The sequence below is a fragment of the Procambarus clarkii genome, chromosome 5 (assembly GCF_040958095.1).
Source record: "Procambarus clarkii isolate CNS0578487 chromosome 5, FALCON_Pclarkii_2.0, whole genome shotgun sequence".
NCBI lineage: Eukaryota > Metazoa > Arthropoda > Malacostraca > Decapoda > Cambaridae > Procambarus > Procambarus clarkii.
Genome location: NC_091154.1, coordinates 2,602,819 through 2,622,922, shown reverse-complemented (window position 1 = coordinate 2,622,922; position 20,104 = coordinate 2,602,819). Strand labels below are relative to the sequence as shown.

Below are 20,104 nucleotides of genomic sequence, written 5' to 3'. Positions count from 1 at the left end.
TGCTCCCAAAACGTTAGGTCGTCGGATATCATTTTAAATCCTTTACATGCTGCTTTCCTACTATGGGCAGATTTAATTGTGTTTTGTACCCTGTATTATGTTTAAGGTCTTCATTTTTACCGTACGCCGAGTACCTGGAATTTATCACTGTTAAACACCAATTAATATCTGCTTGTAGTTTTTCAATGTCTTCAGCAGTGGTAATTTTCATGCTGATTTTTGTGTCGCCTGCAAAGGACGATATGAAGCTGTGATTTGTATTTTTGTCTATACTGTATCTGATATGCTTATATGAACTATGGGAAGAAAAAACTCTCAGCCTGGTAACAAGTCAGAAGTCATCTACTCCTGTACCCTCCTGTGTGGATAATTTTGTTTCCTGGCTAATTGTCCTTACGTTTTGATCGAGCGGAAAATGCCGACAGTTGAGTTGGCTTTCTATACCAAAATGCACTTTTTATGTGTGAAATAATTTATTATTTATAAATGTTCAATTTATTCTTTACATTATACAGTATATGTATACATAAAAATAATGTACAAAATTTTGAAGTAATTTTCTATCCACATACTGTACCATTTTAAAAACAGTTCTGCCAACCATAACCACATACAATTCTGCTGACAGTAACCACATACAGTTCTGCTGACAGTAGCCACATACAGTTCTGCTGACAGTAACCATATACAGTTCTGCTGACAGTAGCCACATACAGTTCTGCTGACAGTAGCCACATACAGTTCTGCTGACAGTAGCCACATACAGTTCTGCTGACAGTAGCCACATACAGTTCTGCTGACAGTAGCCACATACAGTTCTGCTGACAGTAGCCACATACAGTTCTGCTGACAGTAGCCACATACAGTTCTGCTGACAGTAGCCATATACAGTTCTGCTGACAGTAGCCATATACAGTTCTGCTGACAGTAGCCATATACAGTTCTGCTGACAGTAGCCATATACAGTTCTGCTGACAGTAGCCATATACAGTTCTGCTGACAGTAGCCATATACAGTTCTGCTGACAGTAGCCACATACAGTTCTGCTGACAGTAACCACATACAGTTCTGCTGACAGTAACCACATACAGTTCTGCTGACAGTAGCCATATACAGTTCTGCTGACAGTAGCCATATACAGTTCTGCTGACAGTAGCCATATACAGTTCTGCTGACAGTAACCACATACAGTTCTGCTGACAGTAGCCACATACAGTTCTGCTGACAGTAGCCATATACAGTTCTGCTGACAGTAGCCATATACAGTTCTGCTGACAGTAACCATATACAGTTCTGCTGACAGTAGCCATATACAGTTCTGCTGACAGTAACCACATACAGTTCTGCTGACAGTAGCCATATACAGTTCTGCTGACAGTAGCCATGTACAGTTCTGCTGACAGTAACCATATACAGTTCTGCTGACAGTAACCACATACAGTTCTGCTGACAGTAGCCATATACAGTTCTGCTGACAGTAACCACAGACAGTTCTGCTGACAGTAACCATATACAGTTCTGCTGACAGTAGCCATATACAGTTCTGCTGACAGTAACCATATACAGTTCTGCTGACAGTAACCACATACAGTTCTGCTGACAGTAACCATATACAGTTCTGCTGACAGTAACCACATACAGTTCTGCTGACAGTAACCATATACAGTTCTGCTGACAGTAACCACATACAGTTCTGCTGACAGTAGCCACATACAGTTCTGCTGACAGTAGCCATATACAGTTCTGCTGACAGTAGCCATATACAGTTCTGCTGACAGTAGCCATATACAGTTCTGCTGACAGTAGCCATATACAGTTCTGCTGACAGTAACCATATACAGTTCTGCTGACAGTAGCCACATACAGTTCTGCTGACAGTAGCCACATACAGTTCTGCTGACAGTAGCCATATACAGTTCTGCTGACAGTAGCCATATACAGTTCTGCTGACAGTAACCACATACAGTTCTGCTGACAGTAGCCATATACAGTTCTGCTGACAGTAACCACATACAGTTCTGCTGACAGTAGCCATATACAGTTCTGCTGACAGTAGCCATATACAGTTCTGCTGACAGTAACCATATACAGTTCTGCTGACAGTAACCACATACAGTACTGCTGACAGTAGCCATATACAGTTCTGCTGACAGTAACCACAGACAGTTCTGCTGACAGTAACCATATACAGTTCTGCTGACAGTAGCCATATACAGTTCTGCTGACAGTAACCATATACAGTTCTGCTGACAGTAACCATATACAGTTCTGCTGACAGTAGCCACATACAGTTCTGCTGACAGTAACCATATACAGTTCTGCTGACAGTAACCACATACAGTTCTGCTGACAGTAACCATATACAGTTCTGCTGACAGTAACCATATACAGTTCTGCTGACAGTAACCATATACAGTTCTGCTGACAGTAGCCATATACAGTTCTGCTGACAGTAGCCACATACAGTTCTGCTGACAGTAACCATATACAGTTCTGCTGACAGTAGCCATATACAGTTCTGCTGACAGTAACCATATACAGTTCTGCTGACAGTAACCATATACAGTTCTGCTGACAGTAACCATATACAGTTCTGCTGACAGTAGCCACATACAGTTCTGCTGACAGTAACCATATACAGTTCTGCTGACAGTAACCACATACAGTTCTGCTGACAGTAGCCACATACAGTTCTGCTGACAGTAACTGTTTACAGTTCTGCTGACAGTAATCAATGTTCTAAGGTGCTCAGAAACAATAAACTGAAATACTCACAACTAGAGCACTCTTAGTGTGTGATACTCCTCAAAGCACGGAACTAAACATAACGCCACACGACATTCCTCGCAATAAAACCTCGTTTCCCTTCTTTGTCTCGGAGCTCGTGTGGTGGTGCGACAGAGAACGCACCCTCTTTTGGAGTATCGCTTCTTCATTTTTGTCAGAGGCAGTGACCGGGGAAAATGACGAGATGTTAGACGTAGTGGAAAAGTTGTTCTGTTTGTGCCACATGGCATCTTGAGGCGTCCATGAGGCTGAGTGCGCATGAATGCCTGTAGTACCTGCCTTATTAGTCGTAGTTGAAAGTCAGTGAAGACAGGCGTCTTTCCAGTTGCTACTTGATAGAGAGTGTAAGTATTTAGGACAACCATGTCAAGGAGATGGAAGAAAAGCTTAATGTGCCACTTCGCTTTCTTCATCACACAGTCGACAGAGCTCGACCGTAAATGGCACTTGTCTATTTGGCGCACATTTGTGATGTAGTCCAGAACAGCTCTTGGCTTCTTTAATTTCTGCCCCTTTAACTTACCTACTTTAATACGACTATCTACCTTTACCACCTCGTGGACAGTCGACAACAGACGCATGTCTCTGTTTCCACACCATTTGAGTGCCAAGATATTATTTGCATGGAAAGACTGGCATTCACCTTTCTTCATTTTGGCATTGAAAACAGGCATACATTTCTTTTCCGTTCTCACGAGTCCACACGCTCCCGTCTTATTTTCACGCAGGTATCCGAAAAGTTTTAGGCTCGAGCACCAGCTGTCTAAGTACAAGTTATGGCCTTTCCCAAGGTATGTCTGCATTAGCGTCTGAACTACTGCACCAGACAAGCCAAGCTTCTCACATCTCACTACCTCAGAGTTAGCACCGGTGTACGCAATGAAGTCCAAGATGTATTCCGTCTCGCAGTCGCACAGTACGAACAACTGTACCCCAGAGCCGTGGCATTTGGGGATATATCGCTTGAAACTCTGGCGCCCTTTCCACATCATCAGTCTTCCATCAATCATAAGATTTTGAAATGGCTGAAAGAGTTGCCCAAATCTGATTTTCAACATTGAATAGATGGATCTTACCTTGTGAAGACTGTCACATTGTGTTTCACCAGTACCGTGAAGCCTGTCACCTTGTGTGTCACCAGAACTGTGAAGACTGTCACCTTGTGTGTCACCAGAACTGTGAAGCCTGTCACCTTGTGTGTCACCTGAACTGTTGACAAAATTAAGCATCTTGAGCAGTAAACAAAAGCGATGTTGTGGCATGACTTTTCTAAACATTGGAATCTCAAAGAGCGGATCTTTGGTCCAATAATTTCTGATGCGATGCTGCTTTGTGTAAGCCATCAACATCACCAGTGCCAGAAATGTGTATATTTCGTTTCTATTCGTATTTCTCCACTTGTTCATTATTGACGTGGCAGGAAACTTCTTGGTGTTGATAAGCTGGGTGTAGTACATGTTACTCTCTCTTACAATCAGGTCCACCAGGGAGGAATCAAAAAATTTCAAAAATATATCCAGCTCAGTGCTCTTGCTATCAATTCCACTATTTGCTTTTATACCAGAGTTTGAAGCATCAAAATCAAATACTTGAGGATCAAATGATCCCCCAGAAACCCATTTACACTGTATGTCGACTTCACCGGGGTCCGACTTGGTCTCGTCGTCCCCACTCGCTTCACTCGTGTCGGTATATTCCTGGTCGCTTGCGGCAAAATCAGAATTGAAGAGTTCGTCACTCGAATAATTTTCCGTGTCGCTTTCCTCTGTCGACTGAGCAGCCTCCTGGTCAGAATCACTTTTCCAATCCTCAGGTGTAGGTGACCGATCTCCACTTATTTGCTAGGGAAGAAAATAGCTTTTCAGAGCATGATATACACTAAGCTATTTATTAATTACAATTTACTTTAAATTTAATAATGAATTAATTGTTCATGAAGGAAAATCATTAAATCATTATAAACATTGATATTTTGAGATATTACTGTAACAAGAGGAAGTAATTATCAAAAGAAGCCACCAATTCCCAAGAGGAAAATTAGAATAACATGGACAATGGTTTCAATACACGAAACATGCAAATAGGCTCCCATGACAAGTAACCAAGGGGTGTATCCCCGATCTCCTGAAGCTGTCATATCTCACCATACAAAAAGCACTGAATTCATAAAACTATGTCACCTTCCACCTCCCTCTTCTCACGAACACTTACAATATAGAAAAATAATTATAACATCAATTTATCCATTCAAGCTAGACAAGATGTGAAGAGTTTGCAACACTCGGTTTTATGTGGTGGATGTGGGAGTGAAGTGGTGGATGTGGGGGGTGAGGTGGTGGATGTGGGGGGTGAGGTGGTGGATGTGGGGGGTGAGGTGGTGTTAGGTGGATGTGTGTGTGTGGGGGGAGGGGGGGGGGGTTTGGTGTTAGGTCGTACTAATGTTTACACATTTTGACACTTATGACAGTTAACCTGTCACAATGTAACATAAAACTCACATCATACGTATCTGACAGAGGAGGAGGATCACTATATCCAGGTGGCATAAGGTCAGTAATGTCGGGGACGGAACTGCTAGGACCTCCACACTGAAAACCTACAACAAAGAAAACAAACAGTTACAGGGTGTACTCACACAAATGCTTCTTTATTCGCCCAATTAGTACAGGCATTTTTACAATTGCTAGGAACATTTAAAACTATGGTAGAACCTCGAGTGACGATCGCCTCAAATGGCGAGCATTTTGGGTAACGATCGCCCAGATCGCCAACAATTTGTCTCGTATGGCGACCGCTCGTTTGAATGACGACAAGACCACATGGTGGGGTCGCGCTGCTTCTCGCACATTCTCGGGCACCTCCAACGATGCAAATAAATTATGTTGTTCTTGTGTAAAGATGCTAATGATGCTGGGATATAAAGGGGTGACTGCTGAGATGTTGCAAAGCATTGACTTTTTTGTAGAAAAAAGAAATGAAATTTTTTGAAATACAACAAATGTCAAAAAGGGATTGTTCGGTGTTCGGAGGTAGGCTGCTCTATGTTTCTTAAATAAAAAAAAAAAAAGTTGAAACAATTTGAAAAACGGACAAATGCCATAAAGATTGGTTCAGTGTTTGTCGGGTAGGCTGCTCCATTATCGAGACGTAAATGAAAAATACAAAACAAATGGAACACATTTGAAACAAAGAAAGATTGTCATAATGGAGCAGCCTACCCGACAAACACTGAATCTTTATGGCATTTGTCCATTTTTCAAATTGCTTTAACTGTTTTTTTATTTTTATTTGTTTATTTAAGAAACGTGGAGCAGCCTACCTGCCGGACACCTGGACCAGTGATCCAGGGAACATGGCCAGTCATCCAGGGACCATGGCCAGTCATCCAGGGAACATGGTAAGTCATCGAGGGAACATGGTAAGTCATCGAGGGAACATGGCCAGTCATCCAGGGAACATGGCCAGTCATCCAGGGAACATGGCCAGTCATCCAGGGAACATGGCCAGTCATCCAGGGAACATGGCCAGTCATCCAGGGAACATGGCCAGTCATCGAGGGAACATGGCCAGTCATCGAGGGACCATGGCCAGTCATCGAGGGACCATGGCCAGTCATCGAGGGAACATGGCCAGTCATCCAGGGACCATGGCCAGTCATCCAGGGAACATGGTAAGTCATCGAGGGAACATGGTAAGTCATCGAGGGAACATGGCCAGTCATCCAGGGAACATGGCCAGTCATCCAGGGAACATGGCCAGTCATCCAGGGAACATGGCCAGTCATCGAGGGAACATGGCCAGTCATCGAGGGACCATGGCCAGTCATCGAGGGACCATGGCCAGTCATTCAGGGAACATGGACAGTCATCGAGGGAACATGGACAGTCATCGAGGGAACATGGACAGTCATCGAGGGAACATGGACAGTCATCGAGGGAACATGGACAGTCATCGAGGGAACATGGCCAGTCATCCAGGGACCATGGCCAGTCATCGAGGGACCATGGCCAGTCATCGAGGGACCATGGCCAGTCATTCAGGGAACATGGACAGTCATCGAGGGAACATGGACAGTCATTCAGGGAACATGGACAGTCATCGAGGGAACATGGACAGTCATCGAGGGAACATGGACAGTCATTCAGGGAACATGGCCAGTCATCGAGGGAACATGGCCAGTCATCCAGGGAACATGGCCAGTCATCCAGGGAACATGGCCAGTCATCCAGGGAACATGGCCAGTCATCCAGGGACCATGGCCAGTCATCCAGGGAACATGGTAAGTCATCGAGGGAACATGGCCAGTCATCCAGGGAACATGGCCAGTCATCCAGGGAACATGGCCAGTCATCCAGGGAACATGGCCAGTCATCCAGGGAACATGGCCAGTCATCCAGGGAACATGGCCAGTCATCCAGGGAACATGGCCAGTCATCCAGGGAACATGGCCAGTCATCCAGGGAACATGGCCAGTCATCCAGGGAACATGGCCAGTCATCCAGGGAACATGGCCAGTCATCGAGGGAACATGGCCAGTCATCCAGGGAACATGGCCAGTCATCCAGGGAACATGGCCAGTCATCCAGGGAACATGGCCAGTCATCCAGGGAACATGGTAAGTCATCGAGGGAACATGGCCAGTCATCCAGGGAACATGGCCAGTCATCCAGGGAACATGGCCAGTCATCCAGGGAACATGGCCAGTCATCGAGGGAACATGGCCAGTCATCCAGGGAACATGGCCAGTCATCCAGGGAACATGGTAAGTCATCGAGGGAACATGGCCAGTCATCCAGGGAACATGGCCAGTCATCCAGGGAACATGGCCAGTCATCCAGGGAACATGGCCAGTCATCCAGGGAACATGGCCAGTCATCCAGGGAACATGGCCAGTCATCCAGGGAACATGGCCAGTCATCCAGGGACCATGGCCAGTCATCCAGGGAACATGGTAAGTCATCGAGGGAACATGGCCAGTCATCCAGGGAACATGGCCAGTCATCCAGGGAACATGGCCAGTCATCCAGGGAACATGGCCAGTCATCCAGGGAACATGGCCAGTCATCCAGGGAACATGGCCAGTCATCCAGGGAACATGGCCAGTCATCCAGGGAACATGGCCAGTCATCCAGGGAACATGGCCAGTCATCCAGGGACCATGGCCAGTCATCCAGGGAACATGGTAAGTCATCGAGGGAACATGGCCAGTCATCCAGGGAACATGGCCAGTCATCCAGGGAACATGGCCAGTCATCCAGGGAACATGGCCAGTCATCCAGGGAACATGGCCAGTCATCCAGGGAACATGGCCAGTCATCCAGGGAACATGGCCAGTCATCCAGGGAACATGGCCAGTCATCCAGGGAACATGGCCAGTCATCGAGGGAACATGGCCAGTCATCCAGGGAACATGGCCAGTCATCCAGGGAACATGGCCAGTCATCGAGGGAACATGGCCAGTCATCCAGGGAACATGGCCAGTCATCCAGGGAACATGGTAAGTCATCGAGGGAACATGGCCAGTCATCCAGGGAACATGGCCAGTCATCCAGGGAACATGGCCAGTCATCCAGGGAACATGGTAAGTCATCGAGGGAACATGGCCAGTCATCCAGGGAACATGGCCAGTCATCGAGGGAACATGGCCAGTCATCCAGGGAACATGGCCAGTCATCCAGGGAACATGGCCAGTCATCCAGGGAACATGGCCAGTCATCGAGGGAACATGGCCAGTCATCGAGGGAACATGGCCAGTCATCCAGGGAACATGGCCAGTCATCCAGGGACCATGGCCAGTCATCCAGGGAACATGGCCAGTCATCCAGGGAACATGGCCAGTCATCCAGGGAACATGACCAGTCATCCAGGGAACATGGCCAGTCATCCAGGGAACATGGCCAGTCATCCAGGGAACATGACCAGTCATCCAGGGAACATGGCCAGTCATCCAGGGAACATGACCAGTCATCCAGGGAACATGGCCAGTCATCGAGGGCCTTCGTGCATAGATCCATGGTACTTGCCAAGATAGCCAGGGTAACATAATAGATGTGGCATCACTTGATTGTACCAAGCATAGCTTAGATATAAATATATATATATATATATTTAGGAGTCCAGGTGGATGTAAATAGAAGCTGCCTCATATGAGCCATTAGGTCTTCTGTAGTTTCCTTGGTACTGTATTTTGATTTACAAACACTGTTGGCTATAAAAGCTAGAGAGAACAGTACATTAAATAAATCAAATAAAACACTAACCAAAACATATGAGTATATATAGTTGAGCTACTAGGCGAGTACACACCTACTCTCTCACTGACTCGCCCACCTTTCAACACCACAGTACCTGTTGAGGACGGACCTATCAGTAGAGGTATTGGTACTAACCTTCGGACACCGCAGTACCAGTGGAGGGAGGATCTGCTGGTGGCGGTGACGGCTGCATTGATTCCACTTGAGGCGACTCATAACAAAACATCACCGTTTGAGGCTAGAATAGAGAACTGTGACAATTACGGTACTGTATATGACGAATGTCCAAATACTTAATCCAACCTAAGTAAGTATCCATTGCTCAACGTAGCTTGTGCCCTGACATAGCAATGAGGAGCTACCAAAGGGAAGGAGGGAAAGGGGGAACCAAAACAAATATAATTGCACATCTGAAGAACAAACACACTTAATGCAGTAAGGATAATCCATTAACCCTTACATTGTTCCAAATGTTATCTCTGATCTGTGCGTAAATCGTCATATGCAATTCATCCTGATGACTTATCATAGGGGTAGGATTTTTAAATAGGTGCACAGTCTGAGAATCATTTGTATCATCGATAGAATGATCTCAATCTTAAATGTCCCATCTTATCATTAGTCAATCAATATGAATCTCAATCGTAAATGACATGTTTAGTCAGGAAATTACCACCCCACCCAGAGGGCGGCCACCACAACAAACACAATATTCACTCAACTCACTACAATAACAGTGGACTACAGTATTATACCACTTATCAGGGCTACTATCATTAAATGTGATAAAATTATACGAAGATCAAATTATATGAGAGATCAGATTATATGAAGGAGATCAACTTAGATGAGACATCAATTTATATGAGAGAGAAGCTCAGATGAGACGTCAAATAATACGGAGGAGATCAATTTAGATGAGAGATTCAATTGAATGAGGGCAGAATAAATCACATAGTTGTACAGGCACAAAAACTCCCCACATAACCTCTCACCTGACTTGTGGGAATGTCTTCCAGAGACATGAAATGGCTGGCCAACTGAAGTGGGTCTTTAATGTCCTCTTCTTCCTTTATGCACACATCGGGGAAGTGATCACCATTATCCGCCCAGCTCTCCACTTCTAATGGCTCTGTGGTGAACAATCATTAAATGATAAGGTGAATTACATTTCCTATTTTCCACCAGAAAAAAACAGCGCTGAATGAAATGAAAAGCCATTTTCTGGGCGAGACCCTGAGGCTCCTTGGAGCTATCCAGATTGGTATGTTACTATTTGCCTTTTGGCATCAGTCAAAGTGCATGAAGTTCTCACAAACCCATCGTACCTTTTTGTAAATAAATAAATAAATAAATAAATAAATAAATAAATAAATAAATAAATAAATAAATATGCATAATTTGTTTTAAATTTTCTTGACCCCAAAAAATTTGTTGGCATTTCTCTTTTCTTTTCATTATTCCACTGACATACCTGAACCTTTGATATTTGTCGTCTCTGGCCCACATTCCAGAGCGCAACTCCATAGTCTCCTATGACTGATGAATGCCTACTACTGTACATTCTTGCAAAACCACTAATAAACATTTCAGAACTTTTTATATTTTAACCCCCAGTGGAATATACTTACAAAGACAAATCAAGGAACGTGGGCCAGAGACGACTAATATCAAAAGTCCAGGCAAGTCAGTGGAATAATGAGGTCCATGTTAGCTAATATTTCCTAAAGTATCACACAAAGGGCAACATTTAGATGTGAAACATTCTTCACCAATTCCTTATTCCTTGTCTGTGCTCTACTGCACCACAATATTCCTCGTCTGTGCTCTACCTGGCCACAATATTGACTCTGTGTTCTATCGCACCACAATATAATATTCAATATATTAAAAGAAACTCACCATCTTTCACGTCAATGAATTCATCGTCTAGGTATGTGAATGAGGTGCTACGAACTTCAGGTACCTGAAAGTGTTACAAAAGCGTTACAAATAATAATAATAATAATATAGAAATACCAATACAATAATACTCCAGTAAAATTTTTTGATAATTCTCGTTGTCAAGGACAGAAAGCTTGTACAGGGTACAGTGACACCTCGGCTTACGAATGCCCCTATTTACAAACTTTTTGGGTTACAAGCCCAATTTCTTTATAAAAATTGAATTGGGTTACGAGCTTTGCCTCAGGTAATGTAGTTTGTTGATACGCATATGAGCGACCAACGCATGGTTCCTGGTGGCACGGGTGACCCGTCTCAGTTTACCAGTGCCTCCTACTTAGTGACAATCGCGCTTGAATTCTTTGTAAAGAATTTCATTGTTTATTGTTTTTTGGGATTTTGAACATAAAGGTAATTACAGTGGTACCTCAGTTTACGAATGCCCCTCTTTACGAACTTTTCGGTTTACGAGCCCGATTTCTTTGGAAAATTTGAATCGGGTTACGAACTTTACCTCGAGACCTCAAGAGACACGAGTTTGTTGATACGCGTAGGCTGACATAGCGCGTGGTGGCACTGCGATCGCACCTCAGTTTCCCAGTGCCTTCCGCCTAGTGATGATCCCGCCTGAATTCTTTGCAAGGATTTACAGTTTCTTTTTTTGATTTTTGGCTATTTGAACATAAAAGTTGTTATTATATATCTCACCATGGGTCCCAAGAAAGCCAATGGGTAGGTTTAAGGCAAGAAAACACATGTGAGAATGACCATAGAGGAAAAACAAGAGATCATTCGTAAACATGAAAATGGTACACGTGTTGTTGAACTAGCTAGGCAGTATAAGAAATCTTCGGGGGAGGTGGAGGCAGTAGAGGATGTCCCTTCCTCATTAATTAAGAAAATGTGTGCAGTATGGGAAGAACTGCAAAGTTTTGCTGAAAAGAATCACCCAGATAAAGCTTTAGCAGGCCGTTGCATTGATCTTATTAATGACAATGTGATGTCTCACTACAGACAAGTGTTACAAAGAAGGGAAAACAGAAACTTTCCAAACAGTAACACCTCTCCTCCTCCCTCCTCCCATATGCCATCAGGAGTCATCAGTAAAGTAATAACTTGTACATAATTTTGTAGTAAAGATTTGGGTGAATTAGGTATAAAATTAACTTTGAAGTTAATTTTTTGGGTAGTCAGGAACAGATTAATTAATTTCCCATTATTTCTTATGGGGAAATTTGCTTCGGTCTACGAATTTTCAATTTATGAATCGTCTCCAGGAACAGATTAAATTTGTAAACCGAGGTGCCCATGGATTATATATCATGCCATGGGTCCCAAGAAAGTCAGTAGTAAGGTTCAACTGAAGAAAACACGTGAGGATGGCCAAAGAGCAAAAACAAAGAGCAAACAGCAAAGAGTGGTCCTCGGTAGGCCCACAGAACTCTATACATATGACTGATGCCAAAGTCTGACATTAGCATATCAGCCAGGAAAGCTCCGGGAAGCCGACAGGGCTTCCCCCAGAAAAAAACCCTGGAACAAGTGATGCAGATACAAAAGAGTTTAAGGCGAGCAGGGGATGGTCTGAGAAATTTAGAAAGAGAAGTGGCACTCATAGTGTTGTGAAAGTTGAGTGTTGTGTGTTGTGAGTTGGTGGAGGAACACGACAAAGAACTGGCCACTGAAGAACTCCTAGCCATTCACAAGGATCAGCAACAAGAGGCAGCTGAGGAAACTTCTTCTTCAGAGGAGGAGGCAGTACAGAATGTCCCTTCCTCAACAATTAAGAAGTGGTTGGTGTAGACTATGGGAAGAAATGCAAAGTTTTGTTGAAACGACTCATCCAGAGCAAGCCGTAGTAGGCCATTGACTTAACCTTTATAATGACACTGTGATGCCTCACTACAGACAAGTGTTACAACTTAGGGAAAACAAGTCTTTATGGAAAGGTTTCTAGTGAGAAAAACAAGCAGTGAGCCACAAGCAGGTCCTAGTGGTATACAGGCAAAACGTGCCAGAGAGTGTACCCCCAGAGAGGTCCTCACTGCCTGATGTTATAATGGAAGGGGACTCCCCCTTCCAAACAGTAACACCTCTCCTCCTCCCCCCTCCTCACCGTGTTCCATACACCAACAACAGTCATCAATAAAGGAAAGCTATAATTTGTACATACTATAGTACTAAGTACTTGTGTGAATTAGGTATGAAATGTATTTTGAAGTTAATATTTTTGGGGGTGTGGAACAGATTAATTCAATTTACATTATTTCTTATGGGAAAATTCATTTCAGGTTGCAAATTTTTGGCTTACGAACCTTCTTTGGGAACAGATTATATTTGTACACGGAGGGGCCACTATACGTAGGCTTACTGAAGTCAACCCCCCCTAGGATGCCGCCCACAACAGTTGCCTAACTCCCAGGCACTTACCTAGGTATTTACTACTAGGTGACGAGAGGCATCAAGTGAAAGGAAATACGCCAAACCCTTTCTGTTCTCCACTAGGAATTGAACCCGGGACCCTTGATTACGACTTGAGGCTGTAGACCACTGTACCACAGTACAGTACTCTCTAAGATGATAATAAAAATGATAATAATAATAAAGAATTATAACAAAACAATACATATAATATAGAAATAATAATAATAATGAGACAAAATGGTACTAAAAGTGTAAGGACGCATACATTGTTGAATAACATAGATACAGTGGTACTGTGGTTTAAGAGTTTAATCTGTTCCAGGAGACAGCTCGTAATCCGAAAACTCATAAACCGAAGCTAATTACCCCACAAGAAATAATGGGAAATGAATTAATCCATTCCTGACTACCCAAAAACCTCACTTCAAACTAAATTTTATACCTAATTCATGTAAATCTACACTACAAAACTATGTTCAAGTTATTACTTACCCTTGCTGATGACTGCTGTTGGTGTATGGAAGATGGTGAGGAGGAGGGAGGAGGAGAGGTGTTACTGTTTGGAAGGGGAGTCTCCTTCCATTATAACATCAGGCAGTGAGGACTTCACTGGTGTGCACTCTCTGGCACGTTTTGCCTGCATACCACTAGGACCTGCTTGTGGCTCACTACTTGCTTGTCTTACTAACAATCTGTCTAAAGACACTTGATTTTTCCTACATTTTAACACTTGTCTGTAGTAAGACAGCACATTGTCATTTAAAAGGTCAATGCAACGGCCTACTACAGCTTTATCTGGGTGAGTTTTTTCAACAAAACTTTGCAGTTCTTTCCATACTTCACACATTTTCTTAATGAAGAAGGGACATCCTCTACTGCCTCTACTCACAACTATTTTCTTAGGTTGAACCTTACCACTGGCTTTCTTGGAACCCATGGCGAGATATATAATAACAACTCTTATGCTCAAATGGCCAAAAATCCCACAAAAAACTGTAAATCCTTGTGAAGAATTCAGGCAGGATAGTCACTGGGTGCAAGACACTGGTAAACTGAGGCGCAATCGCCGTGCCACCACGTGCTAGTCAGCCTGTACGTGTATCAACACTCTCGTATTCCGATGTAAATTTTCCAAACAAATCCTGCTCGTAATCCGAAAAACTCGTAATCAGGGACGCTCGTATTCCGACGTACTGCTGTATGATGAATGGAAGACCATTACTTATGAGTAACCCGAGACCTACTCACCATTATAACTTCTACCCTCTTGTTAACCTGTGTGTTGTTGCATATACAGTATATTATATACAGTATACACATGTATGTACATATGTACATACCCACACAAGAGAAGGTACCTGGCTGTGCCCAGACCCCCCCGCTCTCTTTCCATCTCCTCTGCCCACAAGATCCCCCTCTACCCCCCACGCTATTCTGTCCCCTCTCCTTCCCCAGCTGCCAATTCTCTTGCCACTACTGCTGTCACATTACTTAAAACCTTCACAATTCGCTTCGTTTGCATTCTCTCGTCAGAAACGATACTGTTAACAATGCCATTCTCACCACTCACTCACCGTGGAAAGTCCGAATTTCATTCTTTTCGCCGATTTCTTAGGCACGTCAGCCTGCCAGTTGAAGAGTGCATTGATTTCATCTGTCAATGCATAATCAACCAGCTTGAAAGACTTCTTCCGCACCCGGCCAGAGCGCGACACACCTACAAAATATAAAATAGATCAGTAGTTACCAAAGACAAAATACACACGACAGCAATCATGTAACATATACATCAGCATGAAATTTACCTCTGCTGAAGATATTAAAAAACTACAAGCAGATATTAATAAAGTTTTCGACTGGGGAGCAGAAATTAACATGATGTTTAACAGCAATAAATTCCAGGTACTCAGATACGGTAAAAATGAGAACCTTAGACATAATACAGGGTACAAAATGCAATCAAATTTGTCCATAGTAGGAAAGCAACATGTAAAGGATTTGGGAATAATGTCTGACGATCTAAATTTTAGGGAGCATAACCAAGTATATATTGCGGTAGCCAGGAAAATGATAGGATGGATTACGAGAACTTTCAAATCCAGGGATCCCATCACAATGGTTGTACTCTTCAAATCACTTGTGCTGTCCCGTCTTGAGTACTGCTCAGTACTCACTTCCCCATTCAGAGCAGGAGAGATTGCTGAAATAGATGGAATACAGAGAACATATACGGCACGCATAGACGAGATAAAGCACCTAAATTATTGGGATCGTCTCAAAGCTGTCCGAATGTTATCTTGAGATGATTTATCTTGAGAATGTACTCGCTAGAAAGACGACGGGAGAGATATCAAATAATATACACGTGAAAAATACTGGAGGGCCAGGGTCCCAAACCTACACAGTAAAATAACAACATACTGGAGTGAACGATATGGAAGAAAATGCAGAATAGAGCCAGGGGTACCATGGGCACAATTAGAGAGAACTGTATAAACATCAGAGGTGCACGGTTGTTCAACACGCTCCCAGCGAGCGTAAGAAATATTGCCGGAACAACAGTGTCAAGCTCAACAAGTCACAATGTAACACAAACAAGGAACAACAGTGACAAGCTCAACAAGCCACAATGTAACACAAACAAGGAACAACAGTGTCAAGCTCAACAAGCCACAATGTAACACAAACAAGGAACAACAGTGACAAGCTCAACAAGCCACAATGTAACACAAACAAGGAACAACAGTGTCAAGCTCAACAAGCCACAATGTAACACAAACAAGGAACAACAGTGACAAGCTCAACAAGCCACAATGTAACACAAACAAGGAACAACAGTGTCAAGCTCAACAAGCCACAATGTAACACAAACAAGGAACAACAGTGACAAGCTCAACAAGCCACAATGTAACACAAACAAGGAACAACAGTGACAAGCTCAACAAGCCACAATGTAACACAAACAAGGAACAACAGTGACAAGCTCAACAAGCCACAGTGTAGGACAGAGAACAGGTGCGTCTTCACCTGCAGGGTTATTAACCCAAGGAACTGCCTACCCGCTAATGCCACAACATTGCTGCAATTTAAGATCGAGCTCAATAAAACCATCACAACAAATGGGGGGGGGGGTTTATTGACAAGCTGTTATTGTCAACAATATTGTTATTGTTATTTCTATTTATAAATGTATACTTTTATACATTTATGAATAAAAATGTAATTCAATTCCATAACTTTTTTTTATAACATCAAGATGATAAGTTTAGTCAACTTAAGGGACCTAGTGACGTAGAGTATTTTTCAAATTATGAAAAATAGCGGAAATTTTTAAGCAAATCTCCCATTATTTGCCATCAGCATCATGAAATTTTCATCCCAATATGTTAAGAAATCAATTTTTTCACTTATTTTTAAAAATAAATGTGTGCACGACGGGCGGCATCCAGTACTGATAATAATAACAACACCACCTATTTACTGGTAAATCGGAGATAGAGAGACGAAAACACCGTTCTAACGCACAAAGAAGAAAAGTACATTAGTAGTAAGGAGAGTCCACAAATTCAAAATTCAAAATCAAATGTTTATTCAGGTAAAGTACATACATACAAGGGGTGATACAAATATTGCTGAATTTATAGATAGAGCTAGTACATACAATGCCTAAAGCCACTATTACGCAAAGCGTTTCAGGCTGGATATGCAGCTGGTGCCACCTGGAGGGCCAGATTTCACACATAATAATGAGTTAGTATGTTATTATGTTGTATTTTATTATAAATCACATAAATACATTGCCCAGATGGCAATATTTATGTCCCTTTCTACAAAAAGCTGACAACCACCTTTTTTTTCTCGTTTGTTTTTATGTGAATTTTGTTGTGACTTGTACATCTTGAAGAATGCATATCCGACACCAAGCTTGTGAAGTTGGAACAAAATTGGCCAACATGTTAGTGAGTCACAGGAGGCCGAAATTGTGACTAATTTTTTGGCCTATTTATTTACAGATTTCAAACTCTATTCTCATTGTCTCTTTAGGTTGTATTAATGAGGATCAGGTGAAGGCCTTAACACTTACATATGGGCAATAAAGTTACTGTAATATATATATATTTATCCTTAAACTATCCTTATATTATTGTTTTTTTGGGCGGGTATTTTTTCTTGACTTCATGTCAACACATACAGTATTGACCGACAACTTTCACATATTGGAGTATGAATGCCAATCAGTGTTTATTAAAACATACAATAAAAATTCATTAATTACAACTACCATATTCATTGTCGATAACTTAAAACTTCAATTATCTCTCTCAAAAAAAAAAAAAAAAAAATCAACTCTGAGACAGCTTCAAAAATTAAGTTTTTGACCGATTCTCACCATTTTTACATATATGCAATGTGCTTAGTTCTAAGGTTTACTTGCTCTCGTTTAGTCATAAACCCATAACTTTTGGAGTTAAATTTTTGGCATCTAAATTTTGCACATATTTTGATGGCCATATTGAAAAAATCTTTTACAGTAAACTAAACTCTCAAACAATATTTTTCAGCGAGGAAACTGAATGCTATGTGCTATTCTGAGACCATAATGAATAAAATAATATTTGGTGACATTTTAATACTTTTAAAGCTAATTTGAAATTTTCTAATTTTTTAATTATTTTTTATTTTATTTTAACTTTTTTTCTGTTCATGGTATGATGTTGATCCATTAGGAAAAGTTGGAGCATTTACCATTAAGAAACTATTCACAATTTTTTTTAACGTGCTTGAGGAAGTTTCGGTGTACCGTCACCGAGCTTCTTAATTAATAAGAATACGAATGACTTGAGTGGGGGAAAAGGTTGGAGATATCTGACTGCTGAAACAAATACCTCTGCAGGGTTTAAACATTGAGAAGAAACGATTAACAATTAGGCGTACATGACTGGGTATAAGAAGGCCACGTATGGCTTCGAGAGAGGACAGCACAAGATGGCAAGGGTGTGGCTTTAGTATATAACCCGGTGAACATAGGATTAAGGACTTGCCCAAAACGCCATGCGTACTAGTGGCTGTACAAGATTGTTAGAACTCTTGTATATATAAATAAATAAAAATATATACCTGTGGCCACGGCCGATGCATTTGTGGTTGATGCTGCCATGGTCTTGCATCAGTGTGGTCACCAATCACTGGCCTCGTTCCAATGCGACTACCAGTCACTGGCCTCGCTCCAATATGGCCCCCAATCACTGGCCTCGCTCCAATATGGACACCAATCACTGGCCTCGCTCCAGTATGGACACCAATCACTGGCCTCGCTCCAGTATGGACACCAATCACTGGCCTCGCTCCAGTATGGACACCAATCACTGGCCTTGTTCCAATGCGACTACCAATCACTGGTCTTGTTTCAGTGGCACCAATCACTGGCCTGTTCCAATGCGACTACCAGTCACTGGCCTCGCTCCAATATGGCCCCCAATCACTGGCCTCGCTCCAATATGGCCCCCAATCACTGGCCTCGCTCCAATATGGCCCCCAATCACTGGCCTCGCTCCAGTATGGACACCAATCACTGGCCTCGCTCCAGTATGGACACCAATCACTGGCCTCGCTCCAGTATGGACACCAATCACTGGCCTCGCTCCAGTATGGACACCAATCACTGGCCTCGCTCCAGTATGGACACCAATCACTGGCCTCGCTCCAGTATGGACACCAATCACTGGCCTCGCTCCAGTATGGACACCAATCACTGGCCTCGCTCCAGTATGGACACCAATCACTGGCCTTGTTCCAATGCGACTACCAATCACCGGTCTTGTTTCAGTGTGGCACCAATCACTGGCCTGTTCCAATGCGACTACCAGTCACTGGCCTCGCTCCAATATGGCCCCCAATCACTGGCCTCGCTCCAATATGGACACCAATCACTGGCCTCGCTCCAGTATGGACACCAATCACTGGCCTCGCTCCAGTATGGCCACCAATCACTGGCCTTGTTCCAATGCGACTACCAATCACTGGTCTTGTTTCAGTGTGGCACCAATCACTGGCCTGTTCCAATGCGACTACCAATCACTGGTCTTGTTTTACTGTGGCCCCCAATCACTTGCCTCGTGAAATAGGCCACCAGTCACTGGCCTCGTGAAATAGGCCACCAGTCACTGGCCTCGTGAATTTGGCCACCAATCACTGGCCTCATGAATTTGGCCACCAATCATTGGCCTCATGAATTTGGCCACCAATCACTGGCCTCATGAATTTGGCCACCAATCACTGGCCTCATGAATTTGGCCACCAATCACTGGCCTCATGAATTTGGCCACCAATCACTGGCCTCGTGAAATATGCCACCAATCATTGGCATCGTGAACTAAGGCCACCAATCGCTGGCATCGCGAAATGAGGCCACCAATCAGTGGTCCTGCGCTAATAAGGTCGTCAATCACTTCGCTAATCCCATAAAAACTTTTCCTTCAAATCCAATCAAATTCGCCTTGTCCTCCACAACTTTGTTTACAATCTGCAGACGAGAACCTCCTACTCTTGCTCTCCGCCAATCACAGTGTCGTTTAGAAATGCTCGAGGCTCATTGGTTCATTGGCATGCAACGATGGCTCTCATTCGTCGGTTTGACATTGGCAGCCTTTTCAATTTGGAATAGTCAAAAGAGAATTCATTTTTGGGCTAATTAT

The 20,104-nt window shown here is 43.1% G+C and overlaps 1 protein-coding gene across 1 annotated transcript; it reads right to left on the bottom strand.

Annotated features, from left to right (window-relative positions):
• Positions 1-454: 454 nt before the first annotated feature.
• Positions 455-20,014, bottom strand: LOC123764364 (piggyBac transposable element-derived protein 4). The gene is made up of 7 exons (XM_045752058.2): positions 18,528-20,014; positions 14,984-15,126; positions 10,944-11,007; positions 10,037-10,173; positions 9,177-9,279; positions 5,286-5,383; positions 455-4,628 (listed from the first exon to the last, which is right to left on the bottom strand). The coding sequence occupies exons 1-7, from the start codon at positions 18,565-18,567 to the stop codon at positions 2,778-2,780; spliced, it is 2,436 nt and encodes an 811-aa protein (XP_045608014.2). The 5' UTR covers positions 18,568-20,014; the 3' UTR covers positions 455-2,777.
• Positions 20,015-20,104: the final 90 nt, after the last annotated feature.